The sequence below is a fragment of the Ruditapes philippinarum genome, unplaced genomic scaffold (assembly GCF_026571515.1).
Source record: "Ruditapes philippinarum isolate M1 unplaced genomic scaffold, ASM2657151v2 ctg1656_1_1_1_1, whole genome shotgun sequence".
NCBI lineage: Eukaryota > Metazoa > Mollusca > Bivalvia > Venerida > Veneridae > Ruditapes > Ruditapes philippinarum.
Window position 1 is genome coordinate 420180 of NW_026863252.1, and position 24941 is coordinate 445120.

Consider the following 24941-nt stretch of genomic DNA (forward strand, 5'->3'; position numbering starts at 1 on the left):
ATACAAAGCACAGTGAAATACAAAGCACAGTCAGCATCGGAAAAATAGCGTATGAAAATAAAGTTAAAGAAATGAAAATTAGGAGTGTTATTTCGTAAGTTGTGAAGATAGAATGTGTATTAGTATATAAAAAAGAAATGATCATCAATATGCGATATATAAATGTTGAATTTTATTTATAGATTTTGATTATGTATATTACATTAACACGCGCAGCGTTCATGTTTTTACATTATGCATGAATTATAAATCTGTGTACATTTATATCAGTCATTAATTAAAGTTATATTCTTTTATTATTCATTTATTGTCGTTTAATTGACCCGTCTTTTGTTAAAGAAAATTTGATTTTGTGGTTTTTAGATGACAGATGATGAGCGTTTGAAAGCTAATCGTGGAATGGAGTCGTTAGAATCGTTAATCTACAACAAATTCTTCCTTGTCTCCGTAATTTCCACGATGGAAAACGAGAAACGATTCTTCATACGAGAGAAGTAAGTTTCTATGTTCAGTTTGGTTATTTTCTTCCGAATTTTTTTTTCTTATTGATATTAACATGCCAAAAATTTCAAGTATGGAAAGCTATAATCAAAGGAAGTCAGTTAGTTAATACAGTGTTTCTATTGTGTTTGGATATGTGAGAAAAAGCATATAACTATTAATCATTTCTTGGCACATTATATAAATGTGAACAAAATCATAATCTTTATGGAAACTATATAAAGACTGTATAGTGAACAATTATGATTGTCTGTACTGGCCACATTAATTGTTAGATTATGTAGTTGCAAGTAGGCATAGAGTTGAAGTATCCCAAGTTGCATTTTTCACATGGAAAAACAAAAAATCAAAAAAACTTTTTCACTACAGTTTATGAAGATTTTAACTGTTTTAAGCAATTTTATGGCCATATTGAGGTTGTATTTACTACTCATGATAGTTTTTTTAAAAAAAGGACAAATTATGCCACTCCCCTGATAACAATGGACACTGTAACAAGTACTGATGCAAAGTTACAGATAAGTTTGTACCAAACAAACTTATTTTGCTATACAGTATAACCTGTATAGAGCAACACCCTTTAGGAGATTTTAGTTCTTGCTGAGAGGTGTGGCTCTAGGGAGGTAAAATTTGTTGGCCCAATGTTGTTGTAAAGAGGTTATTGCTGTAGAGAGGGACACTGTGCAGAGGTTCCAATTTCACTGAAAAGCTAAAAAAATGAACATAATTACATATCTAATCATTCTTTTCAGATCAAACTTGGCTGGAAACCTGTGTGCAGTGTTAATGGGTAGAATGGATTATCTTGATGAGTAAGTTTATATATTTTGTAGCTCACCTGAGCAAAACGTCTTTTATCCATAGTTATCAATATCTTCAGTCCTCTGTTATTTGAGTTCTTTCATGTGCGGAAGCTATCAAGCTAGACGGAACATCAGTGCGCCGAAAAATCCAACAACAACCAAACCTACCAACAACCACCCCCCCCCCCCCTCCCCGTTCACTCCCTAAAAAAAAAAAAAAAAATATTTGAAAATCTTTCAGATTTTGTTATACATGGTAAAACTAACTACACTGTTGATACTGTCTAAAATGACCAGAGTTCCTATATTTTTCTGAGGCAACTGATTTGATCACGGGCAAGGGGGATATTTAAATCTACAAGCTGAAAAATACAACCCACATAATTTAACCACATTTTAACAGATAATAATTATGAATTTCCAATCTGTTAATAATGAAACTCATGAATGACGCAGAAATTCCTAATTCTTGGGGGACAAGACATGTTTCCCAAATGTAAAAAAAAAAACCTGGATGTTTGGTAAATTTAAGGTTCTTATATATTTTCAGGATATTAAAATTGTTGATGAATAATTTGGTACAAGATTCTCCAGCAAGAAAACACAAGGCACTCTTCAGAAGGTATGTAGTGAAGGCATATTTTTTTTTAAAGATGAATAGTAAATATATCAAAATATATGCAGACTATTTTGACAAGCAATTATATTTTCAGTATTATAAAATAGACTCCACCAAAGTTTTTTGACAAGATAGGAATGGAAATTTTTTTCCCCAAGATTTTTTTACACAACTCAAGGAAGATCATTTTATACCAATAACTTATGTGCAAAATTTCAGATCATTTGCTCCTTATGTATTTAGAGTATTATCATTTTAATCATGCAAAATGACCAAAACCTGAAAAGCATTTACCGGTAAACTCTTTTAACTCAGATTGGACTAAGAGTCAAACTAAATATTGCTTTTGAATTTATTTCTTCATACATTATTATCAAATTTTCCTGTTTTGCATTCTCCAAGTTGCTTTATGTAAGGTTTTCAGATTTTATGAACCTAAACTGTGCTTAAAGAAAAGGAATTACTGCCTGCTTACTAGCTATTGTTTAAAATCTTTGGGTACATTATAATCAGTCACAGGTCAATTAAGTGACACAATAATGGAACACTTTAATCTTTTTTCACAATGAGTAAAGTTATAATTTCATTTTATCAATGCTTAATTATATAAATATGTAACCTTTTAATGAATGTTTATATTGATTTGAGAATTTAAATCGCAGTTGGCAGTCAGTAATTTGTCCTTTATCAAAGGGACCTTGAACATCGTATTTTTCTGGAGCAGAAAATCTGGGCTTATAAATGATTCATTCAATGATTCATAGTGTATTCATAGTGAAAAAAGGTGATTAAAAGTAGCTATATTAATTAATTGCTTTTCCAATTGGTATCCCAAAATAAAACAAAAACACTGTATTATGTGCCCCAAAGAGACGTAAATCTATTTTCGTAATGTGTGTTTGATAACTTTATAATATTTGTTGGTGAACTTACATGGAAAATTTTTGACTTGTCCGTAATCTGTTATGTTCTGAAAATATTCCAAAACCGGTTTTTTTTATGAATAGTTTTTTTTCAAAAAAAAGAAAACATGATCACATGTAAGGACACCCAAAAACAAAATCATTTTTTCTTGTAAATCTGTTCCCGTCCCGAACTGGTTTTCAATTTTTATTAAGAATTTGTTCCCCAATTTTTTACAAAAGAAAATTTTTATATCTTTTCCAAAAGCAGATTTTTTCATGCACAAAATCCTTGCACATGATTTATTTTGTTAATAACAGTTTGTGTATGACCCCGAACCTTTTTAAAAAACATTCTAAAGGTACAATTTTTTTAAAATTAACCCAAAATGTAAGTTTTTCAACCCGTAAGGCCGAAAGTGTTTTTGCCTTTTCCCAGTATAGGCCAAGCCGCCCGAATCCTTTTGGCTTGACGGCTTTTTCTGTTTGGGACCTTAATTTTAAAGCGTTGATATCAAAATCCCTTAAACTTTGAATGGACTGTTCCAAATTCAAAAAAAGGCAAATCCATTACAAAAATTTAGCAGGTCAAGGGTTAAGGAAACCACATATTTTCAAAATTAATAAAAAATATGTTTTTATATTAGTTTAACTTTGTAACTGAACAAAAAAATATGGGGATTCTTTTTGCCTTTTGAATGCAGTCTCAAGAATATTGTAGCTAAGGCAGCATAGTTCTACTCAAATATTGACTTGTATGGAACGCCGTGACTGTCTTATGCTATCAATGTTTTTGCTATCTTCTGAAATGATGATATTATTTTGTCATTTAAGCATATAAACATGTGCAATTTACATCATATCTTGTCTAAAGACAATGCTGAACTTGTTCAAACAGCATGTTAACTGTCAAATAATCATTATGACATGTGCAGACAACATGTTAACTGTCAAAGTATCATGATGACTTGTGCAGAAACAACCATGTTAACTTGTCAAAATATCATAATGATTGTGCAAAACGACATGTTAACTTGTCAATATTTCATGATGACATGTGGCAAACAGCATGTTAACTTGTCGAATTATCGTGATGACATGCTCATAATACTTAACAAGTTAACATGTGTTTTGCACAAGTCATTACGATTCTTTGAACAAATTAACATGTTGTCTGCACAAGTCATCATGATACATTGACAAGTTAACATGGCATTTGCACAAGTCATCATGATACATTGACAAGTTAGAATGTAGTTTGCACGAGTCATCACGATACTTTGACAAAGTTTAACATGCTGTTTGCACATGTCATCATGAAATTTGGACAAGTTAACATGTTGCTTTCACAAGTCATCATGATACTAGGACAAGTTAGCATGTTGTTTGCACAAATGTTATCACGATGATCTGACAAGTTAACATACTGTTTGCACATGTCATCATGAAATTTTGACAAGTTAGCATGGCATTTGCACAAGTCATCATTATACTTGGACAAGTTAACATGTCGTTTGCACAAGTCATCATGAAACTTGGACAAAGTTAACATGCTGTATGCACATGTCATAACGATAATTCGACAAGTTAACATGCTGTTTACACATGTCATCATTGAATTTTGACATGTTAGCATGGTATTTGCACAAGTCAGCATGATACTTTGACAAGTTAACAGTGCTTTTTGACATGTCAGCATGATACAAGATAACATGTCATTTGCACAAGTCATCACGATTCTTTGACAAGTTCACATGTTGTCTTCACAAGTCATCATGGTTACTTGACATGTTAACATGCTGTTTGCACAAGTCATCATTATACTTTGACAAGTTAACATGCTGTTTGCACATGTCATCACGATAGTTTGACAAGTTAACATGTCCTATTCACAAGTCATCATTATACTTTGACAAGTTAACATGGCGTTTGCACAAGTCATCATGACATTTTGACAAGTTAACATGCTGTTTGCACATGTCAGTACAATAATTTGACAAGTTCACACTGACGTTTGCACAAGTCATCATTACATTTTGACAAGTTACCATGTCATTTGCACAAGTCATTATTACTTTGACAAGTTAACATGTTTGTTTGCACAAGTCATCACGATACTTGACAAGATAGCATGTTGTCTGCACATGTCATCATAATAGTTTGACAAGTTAACATGCTGTTTGTACAAGTCAGCATGTTCATTTGACAAGACATGATGTAAATTGCACATGATAACATGCTCGAACGACAAAATAATATCATCGTTTCACAAGATAACAAAAACATTGATTACATAAGACAGTCACGGCGTTCCATAGACTTGTGTCTAAAATATTAATAAGACACAGCTAAGGGTCGGTTTTTGTGACTTACCAAAGGAGTGTAACCTGTTTACGTAAACAGCGGTGACGTGACTTGGAATGAAACGGCAAAAACAGCTTTAAAATCAATACAGTACTTACGTCCAACCTCAATCAACCAGGCACAAGCAGTTCTAAGTCCTTTGTTTACCTAAACTGCTAAATGGTTTTTAGCACCTGGCTTATTGAATGTGAAGAAACGTTCACTACATACGTGCGATTTCAAATGTCTGTGTCCTTCAACTTTACGAAAACAAATCTGAAAGTCGTGATATCATTATCAAAGACCAATCTATGACCAGTTTAATTGATAATTTGCGATGTCTTTTCACAAGACATGGGCTCTACCTGCACTTGTTTATACCCACTGTAATGATAATTACAAAATGATATAGTCAGAACAGTGATTTTATTGCTAAAAAAATCACTGTTTGGAGTTCAGATGCTAGGAATTATATCACAAGGGTGTAGCTGCGCTGATTAGCCACCAGTTTAGGCAGATTAGCCACCAGTAAAGCCAGATAAGCCACAAATGAAGGCAGATTTGCCACAAGTAAAGGCAGATTAGCCCCCAGTAAAGGCAGATTAACCATCAGTAAAGGCAGATAAGCCGCCAGTAAAGGCTGATAACTCACCAGTAAAGGCATTTAAGCCACCAGTTAAGGCAGATAAGCCACCAGTAAAGACAGATTTTCCACCAGTAAAGACAGATTAGCCACCAGTAAAGACAGATTAGCCACCAGTAAAGGCAGATTAGCCACCAGTAAAGGCAGGTTAGGAGGTTTGCCACCAGTTAAGGCAGATACGCCACCAGTAAAAGCAGATTAGCCACCAGTAAAGGCAGGTTCGCCACCAGTTAAGGCAGAAAAGCCACCAGTAAAGGCAGGTTCGCCACCAGTAAAGGCAGGTTAGCAGATTTGCCACCAGTTAAGGCAGATAAGCCACCAGTAGAAGCAGATAAGCCACCATTAAAGGCAGGTTAGCCACCAGTTAAGGCAGTAGAGCCACCAGTAAAGGCAGATAAGCCACATGTAAAGGCAGACACATGCCATGTGACCTTAAAATTGTTGCTGTGACTTAAAACCTTGACGATAAAAGAAAAAATTGTACATAGTCATGAATGGGACATAAAAATGTATATAAATACACACTAGCATATTGTAATTCCTGTTTTCTATGCTGCAAGTATTTTTGTTGTTATTTCTGTTTTGTAGTAACATGCAATAATGTTTATTTTTTAGGTGTGAGAGTATAACGGAAAAACTGTTAAGTAACTGGCTGTCACTGTGCCTGTACCCACATGTCAAGGTAAATCTTTTAAACTTTCATGTTACTGTTTTGGCATCAATACTACATGACTTGTCAACATAGATATTTAAATTGTCTTGCCCCATTAAAGATGTGATTTCTATTATTTAACAGTAAATCACATTGAATAAGCTCATCTAAAAAAATACTTATTTAATGTAAAGAAAAAATGTAGATTAGTAAGCAAATATGGTATAAGAGAAGTCCTATTGTTTTCCATTTACAGAGTCTTAACCAAGTGGTTCCATGGTATGATTCTGGTTCCATATCATTATTTTGGTTCCCGTTGTTATCTGTTTTCAGAGCCATTCTGGTTCCAAGTATTTCAGAGACATTCTGGTTCCTAAATTTTCAGAGACATTTTGGTTCCTAGTAATCAATTTGGATCCAATTGTAATAATTTTACACAGCTTTTATGGTTCCATGTATTTTAGTTTCATTCATTCTCTTTTTTCAGAGCCATTCTGGTTCCCCTCTGTACCTTCTCTACATGGCTACACAGAAAACAATGGAGTCCGGCCCCATAGATGCTGTGACAGGTGATGCCAAATACACATTGTCTGAGGAAAAACTGCTGAAGAAATGGAGCTCCTCCATGGACGAGGACAATGATCAAGACCTTAAGTTTGAGGCCAAAACATTGGTAAGCTTCAATATTTACAAGTCATTCTAAGAAAATTTAGTCTGCATGTTTTTAGCTTCATTTTTAGCTCGAATATTCAATAAGAATAAGTAGAGCTATTGTAGTCACCCGAGCGTCTGTGTCGGGGTAACTACTTATGTTAAAGTTTTTGTAATACCTATAATATTTTCAAAGTCCATTGACATATGGCTTTGAAACTTTGCATAGTTGTATACCATCATGACCTCAACCTGTAGACAGGAGGAGGTAACTCTATGAAACATTTTGACAGAATAATGCCCCATTTCAACTTAAAATTTACATTTAGGTTTGCATACCAACTCAGATATTTTCATATTCTATTGACATTTGTATTTGAAACAAGTTGAAATTTTATACTCTCCTATGAGAGCATAATAGGACTATCTCCAAGACCTATAACTGTAACATGGATTTAAAGAAAAATTCTGCCCTTTTTGTTAACTCAGAAAATTTTACATTATCAAGGCTCTTTTACTATCAAGCACTAAGAATAGTCTAGCGTTGCTCTCCTACCGACAGCTCTTGTTTGGAAAGAAAGTGGAGCTATTGCCATGACCCTCAGGTTTTTTGCATTACTTGGTTAAGTACTTGGCAATACCATACAAAAAATACTCAGTCAAGTGATAAGGACTGCAATTCTATTGTTAAATGAGAAGGGCAATATGTTGCAATACTCTTGTTAAATGATAAGGGCAATATGCTGCAATACTTTTGTCAAATGATTATGGCAATATGCTGCAATACTCTTGTCAAATGATTGAGATAATATGCTGCAATACTCTGTCAAATGATTATGGCAATATGCTGCAATACTCTTGTAAAATGATAAAGGCAATATGCTGCAATAATCTGGCAATGATAAGAGCAATACATTTCACTGTTTACATGCCAGTTTCACATTTATTATAGGTAATCATAATAAAAAGAAATACTGTATGGCTGTTTATTTCAGACACTGAACGTGGTAGTTGACAATGGTGATGAAATTTTCAAATGCAAAGTTCTAGACTGTGACACAATTTCTCAGGTGAAAAACAAATGCCTGAATCAAATATATGTGAACTTTCCTGCCTCTAAACTTCCTGTTGGAGCCAATGATCTGGAATTGGGTAAGTTTTCTTCATTTCTGCAATATCATAGTAATTAAAGTAAATACACACATAGGATTTTTATAAATTTCTTTTCTTTGAACTAATTTCATAAGCCATTTTTCTTACCTGTACATAAGTCTTACAATCTATATGGTTAAAATTTTTAAAAGCATGCAATAGCGTTTTTGAAAGTGATTATATAGGGAAAGTTTTTTTACAAAGACAACATCATATGTATCTTATGGACACATTAGAAATTTCAAACAGCTTTTGTCATAGCTTTATTTCAGATATTTTAACAGTGAAATGAAGTAATATTTTGAAAATGGTACATAGATATTTAATAATTATTCTTAATGACCTTGACCTTTTGCGTATTTTTAGAATGGCATGAGGGATTTGGAGGGACATTAAAGTTACGTGATGAAGACAACACATCAAAACGTGAAGGTAAATGGGTACGATTTAACACGTTAGCACATTACAACGTGAAGGATGAGAGCAACATGGCACTGATAGATCCCCATAGTGCTGACAACAACCTAGAGGACTACGGTAAATTGTTTAAAATCATACATTGGTATGTCTGTGACCTAATGGTTAAGGCCATTGACTTCAAACCATTTGAAACCACCTCCGTGGTCGAGGGGTTAGAGTTGCTGACTTTTAATCCAGTTACCTCTCTGGCGTGGGTTCGATCCCCTGGAGATGCTTTGGTAGTTTAGCACGGAGGAAGGTAGTCTAGTACTGGTGTAACTCTCCAGGAATGATGGTTAGGAAACTACCCGCCTATATGACTGAAATACAGTTGAGAAAATGAAACAAACAAACAATCAAACCATTTGACCCTCACTGTTATGGGTATGAATCATGCCAGGGACTTTGAATTCTAAATTGCGAGAAAGCTATCCATGTACCTTACATAATATTGTTGGTTCTACACGGGTGCCTGTTAATGATAATGTCTAAAAGAACACAAGGAGGGGCTCCTGAGGTCTTCCTCCAACAGTTAATCTAGAAAGTTACCGTCTGATCACTTTAACAGTGTTGGGACAAGTATAACACAACAAGAAAATTCATAATTGGAGTTATAAATTTGTGTATATTATGAATTTTTAGGCAAGCATTGGAAAAGTTAATTTAATTTGATGCAGTTACTATCATACTAAAACTTGTGAAACTTTTGCTTTTATGTATATCTATACATTATTTATTTAAACGATCAATTTTCTTTGTCAATTGTAGTGAATTTAGCCAATATCAATATGGATGGGGTGTGTGACGGGAGCATTGATTCTTCACAGCCCCTCACTTTACATGATCCAGAAAATCCACATGAATGTGAACAGTGGCACTTGGTAAGTCATTTCTTTCTAGCTGACCAGATCTGGGCTGTTCAATGAAACATAATATCCTAATTTAATGAAAATAAATAACAATGTAAATTATAAACTTCACAAAATGTTCAGATCAGCCTACTGTCATAGTTTTTACACATATGTACGCAATGTACCTTTGGATCAGAGATAAGTTTTAACATTATTCATATGACTAGATTTGACCCCTATATGTTGTTGACCTTCAAGGTCAAATTTTCAAAATTTAAGACATTGCACTTAAATATGTTTTGACTGGGCATTATGCTTAAGAAACACTTGAACTTTGTTATGAACTGTGCTGAGGGAACACTTGAACTTTGTTATGAACTTGCTGGAATTGAAAAAAGATTGGTATTTGCCACTAGTGTAGAGCAAGGCAAACCTCCACATTTGTGCATTCTGACCAGGATTTGAACTGTTTACTGACTTACTTTAAATATTTGGTGGTTATGGTCTTTTACTTCAAACCACTTGCCTCTCACGGCTGTGAGTTCAAATACCGGCAGGGACTTTAGATTCTTTCATGTGAGGAAGCTAACTTACAGAACGTCAGTGGTTCTACTCAAGTGCCAGTTTGTGCTTGCAATAATGCACAGAAGGTCACCTGAGGTCTTCCTCTACCAGTAAAGCTGGAAAGTTGCCATATGACCTGTATTGTTTTGGTGTGATGTAAAACCCAACCAAAACTTTAAATTTTCATGTTGTTATCCCCTATAACTTGTTCCAGAAATGGAAGATAAACAAGTCCCTTTTGGAAGTTGATGTGGGTAAGGATTAATTATTATTTTCAGGTTGGGGCTCTTGTTAGCTCACCTGTCACAGAGTGACAGGGTGAGCTTTTGTGATCGCTTTTCGTCCGGCGTCCGTCCGTCCGTCCGGCGTCCGTCCGTCCGTAAACTTTTACTTTAAATGACATCTCCTCATAAACCACTAAGCCAATTTCATCCAAACTTCACAGGAATGTTCCTTTGGTGGTCACCTTTGAAAATTGTTCAAAGAATTTAATTCCATGCAGAACTCTGGTTGCCATGGCAACCAAAAGAAAAAACTTTAAATATCTTCTTTTAAAAAACCATAAGAGCTAGAGCTAAGATATTTGGCATGAAACATCTTCTAGTGAGTGTCTACCAAGTTTGTTCAAATAAAAGCCCTGGGGTCAAAATTGGCCCCGCCCCGGGGGGGTCATTGATTTTCCCAATATGCATATAGTAAAAACTTAAAAAATCTTCTTTAAAAGAACCCAAAGAGCTAGAGCTAAGATATTTAGCATGAAACATGTTCTAATGGGTGTCTACCAAGTTTGTTCAAATAAAAGCCCTGGGGTCAAAATTGGCCCCGCCCCGGGGGGTCATTGATTTTCCCTATATGCATAAAGTAAAACTTAAAAAATCTTCTTTTAAAGAACTCAAAGAGCTAGAGCTTAGATATTTGGCATGAAACATCTTCTAGTGAGTGTCTACCAAGTTCTTTCAAATAAAAGCCCTTGGGTCAAAATTGGCCCCGCCCGGGGGGGTCATTGATTTTCCCTATATGCATATAGTAAAAACTTAAAAAATCTTCTTTTAAAGAACCCAAAGAGCTAGAGCTAAGATATTTAGCATGAAACATGTTCTAATGGGTGTCTACCAAGTTTGTTCAAATAAAAGCCCTGGGGTCAAAATTGGCCCCGCCCCGGGGGGTCATTGATTTTCCCTATATGCATATAGTAAAAACTTAAAAAATCTTCTTTTAAAGAACTCAAAGAGCTAGTGCTTAGATAGTTGGCATGAAACATCTTCTAGTGAGTGTCTACCAAGTTTGTTCAAATAAAAGCCCTGGGGTCGAAATTGGCCCCGCCCCGGGGGGGTCATTGATTTTCCCTATATGCATATAGTAAAAACTTAAAAAATCTTCTTTTAAAGAACCCAAAGAGCTATGGCTAAGATATTTAGCATGAAACATGTTCTAATGGGTGTCTACTAAGTTTGTTCAAATAAAAGCCCTGGGGTCAAAATTGGCCCCGCCCCGGGGGGTCATTGATTTTTCCTATATGCATATAGTAAAAACTTAAAAAATCTTCTTTTAAAGAACTCAAAGAGCTATGGCTAAGATATTGAGCATCAAACATGTTCTAATAGGTGTCTACCAAGTTTGTTCAAATAAAAGCCCTGGGGTCAAAATTGGCACTGCCCGGGGGGGGGGGGGGGGGGGGTCATTGATTTTCCTTATATGTGTATAGCAAAAACTTAAAAAATCTTCTTTGAAAAAACCCAAATAGCTAGAGTTAAGATATTAAGCATGAAACATCTTTTAGTGAGTGTCTACAAAGTTTGTTCAAATAAAAGACCTGGGGTCAAAATTGGCCCCGCCCCGGGGGTCATTGATTTTCTTTATATGTGTTTAGCAAAAACTTTAAATCTTCTTTGAAAAAACCCAAATAGCTAGAGTTAAGATATTAAGCATGAAACATCTTCTAGTAAGTGTCTACTAAGTTTGTTCAAATAAAAGCCCTGGTGTCAAAACTGGCCCGGCCCCAGGGGTGTCATTGTTTTTAACTATATGTGTATAGTAAAAACTTAAAAAAAATCTTCTTTTAAAAAGCCCAATGAGCTAGAGCTTAGATGTTTAGCATGAAACATCTTCTTATGGGTGTCTACCAAGTTTGTGCAAATAAAAGCCCTTGGGTTAAATTGGCCCTGCAAAGTTGGGGTTGGGGGGGCCTATATACAGGTGAGCGACCTCAGGGCCATCATGGCCCTCTTGTTTTTTTGTTTGTACATTGAATACATTTATTATCAGGAAAAAAATTTTTTTTCAGATAAAAAAGAGAAAGAGAGTTCTAAGCAAGGAAGGGGGCTATTACCAGAGCTGTATCTCAACAGACTATTCACAACTAAGGTATGTACATGTTAATATACATTTTAATTGGAAAAATGTTCTAGAACAAATTATTACCTTCTGCTATGTAGAGGATATTTGTTGAAAAGTTTTCTATGAACATGGGATTTATTTTGTGTGGTATGAAATATAATAATTTTCATATCACAAGATGAAAATAAATCCTGTATCTATACTGGTCGGAGAGATAACTCCGATGCATTCGGAGAGATAACTCTGACGCATAGATAACCCCGACACTTGATAAATACAATTTTTATAACTTTGTTTTTCAACAAAAAAGCATATGATCACCTAGAAGTATATGAGCAGGACAGAATGTGATGATTTTTTGTAAGTTGGTAAACTTTTTAATATTTTTCAATTAACCGAAACTTTTCGTTGGCAAAACTGCTTCAAAACGTTCTTTTTACTTAATTACAATGAGGTAGTTAGAAATGTATTGACCACAGGCCACTGACTTGGGAAATATTTTTATCCCCCGCCGATGGAATCGGGAGGGGGATATAGTTTTGGCGTTGTCCGTCCGTCCTTCCGTCCGTCCGTCCGTCCGTCCATCCGTCCGTCCGAATTTCGTTTCCGGAGTAGTTCTCTGCAACTAATGGCTGGAATTCAACGAAACTTTATGGGAATGTTGATCAGCATGTGAAGTTGTGCACCTGGGTATTTTCGTCTGGATATTTTTAGTATTTTTAGAGTTATTGCCCTTGACTTAGTAAAACGTCCGAATTTCGTTTCCGGAGTAGTTCTCTGCAACTAATGGCTGAAATTCAACGAAACTTTATGGGAATGTTCATCAGCATGTGAAGTTGTGCACCTGGGTATTTTCTTCTGGATATTTTTAGCATTTTTAGAGTTATTGCCCTTGACTTAGTAAAATTTTGTAATTTTCAACTTGTGTCGCATGTAACTCAAAAAGTGTTTGACCTAGAGTCATGAAACTTTACAGGAATGTTGATCAGTATGTGTAGTTGTGCACCTGGGTATTTTCGTCCGGATATTTTTACTATTTTTAGAGTTATTGCCCTTGACTTAGTAAAATTTTGCAATTTTCAACTTGTGTCACATGTAACTCAAAAAGTATTTGACCTAAAGTCATGATACTTTACAGGAATGTTGATCAGCATGTGTAGTTGTGCACCTGGGTATTTTCGTCTGGATTTATTTAGTATTTTTAGAGTTATTGCCCTTGACTTAGAAAATGTTTGCAATTTTCAACATGTGTCGCATGTAACTCAAAAAGGATTTGACATAGAGTCAATTAACCTTATTGGAAAGTTGCTCAGCATATTTAGTTTGTTCCTAGGGTTTCGCTTGTGGATTTATCCAGTTTTTGTAGAGTTATTTCCCTTGACTTAGTAAAAACTGTTTCATTATGTTGTTATTTGATCCTTGAGTGCTTGAGTTAGAATCAACCAACTTTACAGGAATAATGATCAACATCACTAAATTACGAATAATGAAGTCTGGAGATTAAGATGTTTTTACATCTAGGTGAGCTATTGTGATCCCCCACCGTCCGTCGTCATGCGTCGTCAGCAATTTCTTTAAACAACATCTCCTCAGAAACAAATGACTGCACAGCAACCAAACTTTACAGGAATGATCCTAGGGTGGTCCCCTGCCAAAGTTGATCAAATGGTTCCGGTCTGTTGCATAGCCTTATGTCTTCAGTTGTTGTGTTAATAATAACCAGTACTCGGCGGGGGATATAAATTCAACGAATTTGCTTGTTGAAAACTTGTTTTTTACATCAACAAAAAATAGATAAAACATATAAGATGTAAAAATAAATTAATGATGCTGATTTTCCTGTCATTTTTAAGTGTCGACTTTATCTACTGTTGAGGCGAAATATGACCATGTTTTGTATACACCATTCAGGACCTTAAAGAAGTACCAATTCTCATTTTCATACATAATTTTTGTAGTGTAATGTAAAGTCTTTGAACTGAACTTTATTTAGGTGGTTCAATATTTAAAATATACAGGAAGATAATTAAGATATTACAAAAAGTATGTGATTTAGTGTTGGAGTTATCTCTCCAACCAGTAGAAAAAAACATGAATTTTCTGTTTATTATATATTTTTTCTCTCTTTCTTTTTGCAATTTAAAAGACTTTACCTTTTATTTTGTTAATTTACTGAATTTTGAACAAGGCACAGTGAAAATATGAAAAATATGTTTCACTGCAGTGAAAAATAAATTTTTACATATGAATATACACAAAATGAAAATATTCAATATATTTTATCAATATTTCCCAGTATTTCATTTATAAGTATATAATAAATACAGATATAAAATGTAATGTTGGATCATGTATCTCACACATACTATCGAACAAAATTAAGTATACATGTGTAATTCTTTCATGCATAATTATTGTCATGTATAATACTTAAAACTTTCAACATAATTATTTATGCTATTATAGACCTTTCTGTTATGTACAATTTCACTTTAATTTCAGCAATCATTGATGGAATATATGAGACCACTATTTGATATCATTTTGGACCACGATAAATGTCCCCCACCCACCAAATTCCTGTATGATTATCTGGACGAGTTAGGAGAGAAGTACAAAGTAGATGTAGAGACAGTACATGCATGGAAAAGTCACAGGTAAAATCATAAGACTTAAAGGAACTCCACTGAGGTCCAAAAGGCCTAAAAATATAAAATTTGAAAATCTTAAAAATATTAAGAGAAACACTTGAAATGGTAAACTCTGCAAAGGATAACAAACAAAGAAATATGGTCAGAATTGAAATGAAAATCGGTTTTCTGTGTGATTATTATACATGTACGGACTCATTTTATGGTCATTTTGGAAAAACAGGATGAGGGAATGACTTGAAAAATTGCACAACAGGATGAGGGAATGACTTGAAAATTTGCACACAAGTTATTAGTCTAGCACTTCACCAATATGTTTACCAGTCTTGGGAAAATATTTCCAGTCCTGACACATCAAAAAACCTCAGTGGAGTCCCTTTTAAGTTTTAATTATGTGAAAAATAAATATTATCTAGATTATCCATGAATTATATATATAAAAAGTAAGATTTATCTATCAAATTCAAAAATATATATAAATACGTCATATCATCCTAAACACCAAAAAAACAGCATTCCTTTTAGCCAGGCAACAAGGATACGCCGGATATGCAGCACAGATTCGTCTTTTGATGAATGTGCTGTAATTTTAGCTAGAAACCTTCGCAACAGAGCCTACCCAGTCAACATAATAAGAGAAGCAATCCAAAAAGCCCGTCTTATGAAAACACATACATCAACGATCAATGATACCAACAGGAAACAAATAATACCGTTTGTCTATACTTACAACCCATACATCCCACAGGTCCAAAACATCTTAAATAGTCATTTAAAAATACTTGTCAATAGTTGTTCTAATAAATTTATAAATACTACAAAAATTCTCGCAGTCCCAAGAAGATGCAGAAACATGAGAGATATGCTAGTACGATCGGACCTTAATCACACTTCAAAACTGGCTGGTAGTTATCAATGTGGACAACAGTGCATTACGTGCCAATACATACAGAACTCTTGTGAATTCAATAGTACTAATACTAAGAAATCTTACAAAATTAATGGCCACTATACTTGCACTACTCCTAGCGTCATATACCTTATCACCTGCAAATTTTGCCAATTACAATACGTCGGACAAACCAGCAATACTTTTAGAGAACGCTTCTATGGCCATATGGCAGACATACGCGCTAAAAACGATGTGAAGCCTATTTCCCGCCACTTTGGCGTCTATCATGACGTCAAAAATATAATTCTAACACTATCGGATTTTTTTCTATATAGACAAAGAAGGCCCGAAGCGTGCATTATTCTACAACAATGCACTCTCCGTTCTTATTACCTCCCTATGTATTTTCACATTGAGGGCGTCATTTTGTTTAAAAAATCTGATAAATAAAAACATTTTTTGTCGAATTTTGTTATGAAAGCTATCTAGAATGAAAGAAAATGGTCTAACTAAGAAAATGAATCCGAACACCAATATCTTTAATTCAGTCGTTAACGCTGTACAGACGTTTAAAGTTTCGTTTACGTGATGTCACAATATAGCGCCAAACAGCACGTGCAAAACAATCAAATCAAGTACTCTATTTTAATGTCGCAAACAAGTTAAGTTTCACATTTATTTCACTTTTAAAAATTTGTATTTCGCTTGAAAAATTATAGAGTGAAATAAAATAAACAAACAAAGTTTTTACCAACGTTTTCAAAATTTGTTTTTCTCAAAATGTTTCTACACACGGTAGATTTATTGACAGCTTTTTTCAACCAACTGGGACAGCCTTTAAAGAACATTTCTATGGGAAACTCTGAGGCGAAAACAAATTAGACCACCAAACATAGAGTCCAACTTTATAATAATAATTATATTTTTTCTTGACGTGTTAGAATGGAAATAGATATTAATTCTTTGTGCATTATTGTATAATAATGCACGTTTTTCGTTCAAATGCTTTGTAATTAATCACTCAGGCCTATTGGCCTTCGTGATTATATTACTACGCATTTGAACTCAAACCGTGCATTATTTTACAACAATGCACTCAGAATTGATATCTATTTCCTAAACGTTATTATCATTACACAAACTGAAAGAAATACAAATACTCGTCTCAGAACGGAAGAATTATGGATTCGAAAATTACGGACAAAAATGCCAGAGGGAATGAATCTAATTTAAACAAGTTCTTCATAGCAAAAAAATTAAACGAATACACAGCCGAAGAATTAACTAAATATAACTTCATTGAAAAACCAGAAATTTGCGTTCCGTGCTCTAAGATGTTTGAGAACAAAAGGAGATACAAATACCATATGCAATCTACACACAGCAACTTAGTTACGAGGTACATTTGGGACTGGTGTCAAAAGATGTACGCCACTAAAAATTCAGTGAAAAAACATTCGCGTACCATACACTTCCTCGTACAAAACAACTCAGGACAACTCATACTACGAAAAAAATCTAAGAAACAGACAAATACGAATGACAGCGAAACAATCAACATTAATGACATTACTACAAACATTCCAGCGCCTATCTCACCTCTACCATCGACACCAGTAAAACACACGTTCACCGACACAGTAGCCAGTACATCTTCAACATCTACAGTATGCATGGATGAAACATTAATGTTTAGTGACACTAATGAACAAATTATTTCCGTATCATCCATCTATGGAACATTCCAAAATTAAGAAAAGATGTAACACAGAAAAACTTTGGTATATTTATTATTTTGATTATTATATACTATATATACACAATTAACAACTTTCTGGCACTTAGCCAACTCTCATTCTATTTTTAGAAATTTTTGATACTATTTTTGGTAAGTCATGTGACTTACCATCCTATTCATTTTCAATACTTCAGACCCAAAATTCTGTTAATTTTTTATCCTGATGAAGACCTCACGGTAGGTCGAAACCGGTAGATAATTAAATAATATAAACATCCCTGGTGTTGACGTGTAATTTTCTTCCTACTTTACCTTATCTTGATAAATTCAAAAAGTGTTTTCTATAGCTGAACATTTGACTACCAAATTAGAAAATGACATTTTCTTATTTGCAAAGGAGAATTAAAGTTAAATTTGTAAGAATAAAAATTCAATAGATTTGAAATCATTAACTGATTATATTATCAGTAAACCATACAATTGCTGGGATTATTTCAGGATCTTGTGTAAGAAGGAGACATTTGAACTGTTTGTCATATTTTATGTTACAGTTATGCTATTCAAGTTTATGTTACAGTTATGCTATTCAAGTTTATGTTACAGTTATGCTATTCGAGTGTGGGCTAGTCTTATAAATGTCATATTTTATGTTACAGTTATGCTATTCGAGTGTGGGCAAGTCTTATAAATGTCATATTTTATGTTACAGTTATGCTATTCGAGTGTGGGCTAGTCTTATAAATGTCATATTTTATGTTACAGTTATGCTATTCGAGTGTGGGCTAGTCTTATAAATGTCATATTTTGTGTTACAGTTATGCTATTCAAGTATGGGCTAGTCTTATGAATGTCATATTTTGTGTTACAGTTATGCTATTTGAGTGTGGGCGAGCCTTATGAATGTCATATTTTGTGTTACAGTTATGCTATTTTGAGTGTGGGCTAGTCTTATGAATGTCATATTTTGTGTTACAGTTATGCTATTTGAGTGTGGGCTAGTCTTATAAATGTCATATTTTATGTTACAGTTATGCTATTCGAGTGTGGGCAAGTTTTATGAATGTCATATTTTGTGTTACAGTTATGCTATTCGACTGTGGGCGAGTCTTATGAATGTCGTATTTTGTGTTAAAGTTACGCTATTCGAGTGTGGGCAAGCTTTATGAATGTCATATTTTGTGTTACAGTTATGCTATTCGAGTGTGGGCTAGTCTTATAAATGTCATATTTTGTGTTACAGTTATGCTATTTGAGTGTGGGCTAGTCTTATAAATGTCATATTTTATGTTACAGTTATGCTATTCGAGTGTGGGCAAGTTTTATGAATGTCATATTTTGTGTTACAGTTATGCTATTCGACTGTGGGCGAGTCTTATGAATGTCGTATTTTGTGTTAAAGTTATGCTATTCGAGTGTGGGCAAGCTTTATGAATGTCATATTTTGTGTTACAGTTATGCTATTCGAGTGTGGGCTAGTCTTATAAATGTCATATTTTTGTGTTACAGTTATGCTATTTGAGTGTGGGCGAGTCTTTATGAATGTCATATTTTATGTTACAGTTATGCTATTCGAGTGTGGGCAAGTCTTATAAATGTCATATTTTGTGTTACAGTTATGCTATTTGAGTGTGGGCGAGTCTTATGAATGTCATATTTTATGTTACATTTATGCTATTCGAGTGTGGGCTAGTCTTATGAATGTCATATTTTATGTTACATTTATGCTATTTGAGTGTGGGCAAGTCTTATGAATGTCATATTTTATGTTACAGTTATGCTATTTGAGTGTGGGCAAGTCTTATAAATGTCATATTTTGTGTTACAGTTATGCTATTAGAGTATGGGCAAGTCTTATGAAGATGCCCAATCTCCTGTTTGATGTGTCGATACCCTCGTTCATGGACGATAATCTGGAGATAATCAGCCAGGTGTTTATAGAAAGCTTCTCCCTCAGTACACAGAAGTTTACAAAGGTATCATATTTTTGTGTTATCATTAAATTCATATACACTGCCTACGTGTTACTCTGTGCCACGGTATATAAAGTTCTCTATTTGAAGGGACTATTGACAGCAGTTGATATGTTGTCGTAATTTTTCAAGTTCAGGACGAAATCAAACTTCCTATGTTTTGGTAGAGTTATACAACACAAGTTTGTTGAGTAACAAGACTATAACAAGACCACTTTGTTGAGTATCAACACAAGATACAAGAAGCTTTGTTTTTAGTCAGTTTACAAATTATAAGAAACATAAGCTAATAAGCTATTTACTGACAGCACCAGTTTGTTAAGTAACAACTCCAGTTTGTTGAGGAACAACACTAGTTTGTTGAGTTACAACACCAGTTTGTTAAGTAACAACACTAGTTTGTTGAGTTACAGCACTACTTTGTTGAGTTACAACACCAGTTTGTTAAGTAACAAGACCAGCTTGTGGAGTTACAATACAAGTTTATTAAGAAAACAGCACCACTTTGTTGAGTAACAGACAACATCAGTTTGTTGAATAATAATGCCATTTTGTTGAGTAACAAGACAATAGATTTTTCAGAGTCTTAATTATCCGACTAATGTTTATGCTTTTATGTTTTATAATTATGTCAGAAATCTAGAAGACGAAAAAATTAGGGAACCTCGTGTTTCAGCTTTTATGTGCTCAAAAGAATTGTTCAAACTAAATATATTTTTAAACTTAACTTTTTTTTCTCTTTTTTTCCTGCAACCATACACATTACATGATAATGAAAGTTTGTGAATATTTATGTCTCCAAACTAGACATAGAAGTGACATTGAATATGTGCTTACAAAATATTTGCTCAGCATAATTTGAAAAAACTGCTGATACATTTTTTTTCTGCATGTTTTCACAGGAGCCATACCTGTTTGATGAACATTACTTCATAACTTTAAAATGTTTATAACATATTGTCTCATCAATCTGAAAATGTGCTGATCCAAGTTATAACAAACTGCTAAAATATTTATTTCATCTTCCTCAGGAACTGTGCCCACTTTGTTTGTATTGAAGTCATTATATTTAAAGAGAAAAGTTTGAAATCACGATGCTTTTGAAATTATTAATGTTTATGACATATTGTTTAATATGCTTTTGAGAAATGTAAAAACTGTTGAAAAAATATGGCAGTTATAGCAGAAGCCATTCCCTGGAGCGTGATTGAAATATTACGAAACATATTTTTGTTTGTTTGTTCAGAAACAAAATGCCAAGATGTTGTTGCATGGTTGCTTATGCAATATGAATCTATGAGTAGTAAAAGATATATCAAGAAATAAATGTTTTAATATTCCTCAATTGTGCTCAATCCTTACAATGTTAAATATCTGAAATAGACTGGTTAACCCTTACAATGTTAGATATTAGAAAAAGACTTGTTAACCCTTACAACATTAAATGTTAGATATCTCAGAAAGACTGGTTAACCCTTACATTACAATGTTAAATGTTAGATATCTCAGATAGACTGGTTAACCCTTACATTACAATGTTAAATGTTAGATATCTCAGATAGACTGGTTAACCCTTACATTACAATGTTAAATGTTAGATATCTCAGATAGACTGGTAAACCCATACAATGTTAAATCTCTCAAATAGACTGGTTAACCTCTACAATATTAAATGTTAAATGACTAAGAATGACTAGTTAACCCGTACATTACAATGTTAAATGTTAGATATATCAAATAAACTGGTTAACCCATACAATGTTAAATATCTCAAATAGACTGGTTAACCCTTACAATGTTAGATATTAGATATCAGATAGACTAGTTAACCCTTACAATGTGAAATGTATGATATTTCAAATAAACTGGTTAACCCTTACAATGTCGAATGCAAGATATCTCAAATAGACTGGTTAACCCTTACAATGTCGAATGCAAGATATCTCAAATAGACTGGTTAACCCTTACAATTTTAAATGCCAGATATCTGAAATAGACTAGTCAACCCTTACAATGTGAAATGTATGATATTTCAAATAAACTGGTTAACCCTTACACTGTCGAATGCAAGATATAGCCAACAGCAGGCTTACAGTTAACAGTGCTAATATAAAAACCAAGAAAACATTTTTTCAGTTGTATGGTATTATATTATACATTGTAATTGTAAAAATTAGATTTTTGAAAAAAACTGACTTATTTTATTTAAGGATACCCCTCCTCAGAAGTTAATTTTCCATCACGAAAGGAATCACTATAAGGATAGGGTGAAGGAGTTCTACAAGAATGTTAAAGTTGACCAGCAAGATGCAGAGGGATTCAGGCAATACATGGCAGATGTCAACAGAGTAAGTTATTGATTATATCTGTGCTGACTTTGTGGCTAAGTGGTTAAGGTCTCTGGCTTACCATTTGTTGCACCTGTATGATGTGCTTTTAAATCCTGGCATGAACTTTGGTTTATTTTATTTGATGATTAGGTACTCAGATGCCTGCATATTGGGTTGTTGAGATTGTCTAAAATATGAAATAGAAACATAGGCTTTTTAGTCTTATTGCAGTCAGAATTAACCTTTTAAAAATGGCATATACCTGCATTTATGTGAATGGTTCTGATCAGTTTAACCCTGTAATAAGTGGCAATTAGACCTGTCTCATTGTGGCCAAGTGCTAATTGACCTGTTTATGTATTAGTGGCATAGGCCTACCTTATTGTTGCCACATGGTAGTAGATCTGACTGTGAAAGAATAGCAAAGGCTTGCCTTAATGTGGCCATTTGGTGGTTGATATACCAATGTATAAGTGCCATAACCTGCCTTATTATGGCCATGTGGTGAGTGAGCTATCTATGTATAAGTGGCTTTGGCCTGTCAAGCTAGCTTACAGAAAATCGGTGGTTCTTCTCAGGTGCCCTTTGGTGCCTGAATTAATGCAAGGAAGGGCACCTGAGGTCTTCCTCCACCAGTAAAGCTGAAAAGTTGCCATGTCACAGGCATGTGAACTATATTATGTTGGTTCAACATAAACCCAACCGGAAAAAAAAATATATATATAAGCGGCATAAGTTGGCCTTATTGTAGCCAGCATTCATCAGAGTCGTGTCATTGATTTTCATCTTATATCTCTTGAGTATTACAAGTATTTATATGCTGTTTGTTTATTTATTTTTACAGCTGCAGCAAGCAACAGAGTTTAACAAAGTGTCAGCACTATACAGATTTTATAAACAACTTAAACCATATTTTGAAGACGTAAGTATTATATGTTGTTTTCTAAAACAAATGACTGATAACCTAAAAAATACAAGTAAATTTGGATTAGGTATTGGGGCTAGAATATTAGCTCCTTAACAGACAAATTTTATGAAAGAGTCTTTTTCTGGAATTAAAATATTCATTTTGATTAATTTTTTGACAAAAACTGAGTAAAAGAGTGATATGAAATTGTAAAGACATTTAATGGTCTAGACCTACATCAAATGGAACATTTTTTTTCGAAAATATATTTTCAGTCCCATCATTTCAAAAAGCCTTAGTGGAGTCACTTTAATTTAACATACACAATGTAGATTTTATGAGCACCTTTCTACTTATAATGAAGTTTTTTTTTATATAATCAAAATTATAATGCAGGCCTATCTCAACATTCAGAGAATCAGATTTGAAATCCAAGTGTCACTTGCTTTATCCTTGGGCAAGGCAAATTTCTCCATGACAATTTATCTCAGACATTTTGTCTAACTCTTAATTGTCTCTCATCGATTCAGAAATCCTATAGGATAATAAGTGGGTCACTTGCAGAGAAATTGATAATTATCGGTCAGTTTTACGGAAAAGCGGGTAAGGTGGATAAAGTCTGCCAAGATTTGACCGAAATATGTTTAGATTAGCTTAAAAGCCGAACAAATATATATCATATCCACCGCGGGGCAGGAATGTAATAAACTTTAAAGCCATTTAGTAATGTACTATAAACGATATTTCATGAGTGTAATAACACTTTGATGTGACATCATTTGCATAATACGTACAAACATAGCTTAAAAGCGTGCTTATGTTAGCTTTACACTATAGATGCTTCAATGAAAAATTACATTTTTAAACTGTAAGCCATTCTTATTTCGGATATGTGATAAATAGAATATAACATTAGTGTCGATTCAATACGAAATTTGTTGAACTTGTTGAATAAAATTATATTATGCTCACCAGAGGCTGGTTTCAATAAATTTAGTATTTAATCTACACTTATTCAATATCCTATATATAATATAAAGAAAATTGAAATGCTTATTGTGTTATCTATATATTGTAGATTATTGACAATCTTGCAACAAATAAAGAAGCCAGTAACCTGCAGCTTGACCGGAAACTGGAGCAAGTGATCGCTATTATGGAGGAGGATGACTAGAAATCTCGTGCACAAGACTGTTTGAAAAACTGAACAAAGTTACGTGTGCATAAACATTTTTTTGCAAAATGAACACTAAATACTATGTGTGAGCATGAAAATTTCGTGCACAGGGATATTTGTAAAAAATAATCAAACTTATGTGTGCATAAATATCTTATGCAAAAACGAACGAGAAAAATGTGCATCAAAATATTGTGCATTAGGATATTTGTGAAAATGATCAAAGTATATGTGCATAAATATCTTATGCAAGATCTTGTATATAAAGATGAATAAAATATACATTGTATGTGCATCAGAATTATCATGCAGAACTTGTGTATGAAAAGAAACAAAGTGTGCACCTGAAAATCTTATGCAGAAATAAGTGTGAAAATGACCAAAAAAAATATAATATATTATATACATGAAAATCTTACACAAAAACTTGTGTGTGAAAATGAATAAAATGATATAAGAATGAAAATGTCATGCTAACGATGTGTGTGAAAATGAACAAATCACGTTGTCATGCCCAAAACTTGTGTATGAAAATGAATAAAGTGATATATGCATGAAAATATCATACTTGTATAAATATATGTGAAAAATTGAACCAAACAAAAGGATGAAAAAATCCTTTTGCTGATATATAAATTCTGAGTCAAGGTGAACAAAACTTGTGCAGGAAATTCTATTGCACAAATACAACAAAAGGTGTGTGCATGAAAATTTCATGTGTAAAATGAAAATTGTAAATTTTAATGGGAAAGATTCATAAACTTGATCTTGAAAATTGCATTCAAGATTCTTTTTGTAA

At 33.6% G+C, this 24941-nt stretch overlaps 2 protein-coding genes across 3 annotated transcripts in view; both read left to right on the plus strand.

Annotated features, from left to right (window-relative positions):
* LOC132721609 (plexin-B1-like) overlaps nt 1–9678 on the plus strand; it is a 30904-nt gene extending 21226 nt beyond the window's left edge. For both annotated transcript variants that reach the window (XM_060705928.1, XM_060705929.1), the window contains exons 8-15: nt 364–494; nt 1254–1313; nt 1855–1926; nt 6427–6493; nt 6951–7136; nt 8110–8266; nt 8633–8803; nt 9494–9678. In XM_060705928.1, coding sequence (XP_060561911.1) covers nt 364–494; nt 1254–1313; nt 1855–1926; nt 6427–6493; nt 6951–7136; nt 8110–8266; nt 8633–8803; nt 9494–9651 — 1002 coding nt within the window. In that variant the 3' untranslated portion in view covers nt 9652–9678. The remainder of the gene's footprint in view (nt 1–363; nt 495–1253; nt 1314–1854; nt 1927–6426; nt 6494–6950; nt 7137–8109; nt 8267–8632; nt 8804–9493) is intronic.
* A 2747-nt stretch (nt 9679–12425) lies between these two features.
* LOC132721610 (plexin-B2-like) lies at nt 12426–24643 on the plus strand. Its single transcript, XM_060705930.1, has 6 exons — nt 12426–12504; nt 14980–15134; nt 19584–19731; nt 21939–22076; nt 22903–22980; nt 24044–24643. The coding sequence occupies exons 2-6, from the start codon at nt 14989–14991 to the stop codon at nt 24137–24139; spliced, it is 606 nt and encodes a 201-aa protein (XP_060561913.1). The 5' UTR covers nt 12426–12504; nt 14980–14988; the 3' UTR covers nt 24140–24643.
* Nucleotides 24644–24941: the final 298 nt, after the last annotated feature.

Excerpts from the sequence above, each read along its gene's own strand:
- LOC132721610 (XM_060705930.1), top strand. The coding sequence starts at position 14,989 with ATGGAATATATGAGACCACTATTTGATATCATTTTGGACCACGATAAA. Across the intron at positions 15,135-19,583 it reads CATGCATGGAAAAGTCACAG|TTATGCTATTAGAGTATGGG; the intron begins GTAAAATCATAA and ends TTTGTGTTACAG. Across the intron at positions 22,981-24,043 it reads TTAAACCATATTTTGAAGAC|ATTATTGACAATCTTGCAAC; the intron begins GTAAGTATTATA and ends TATATATTGTAG.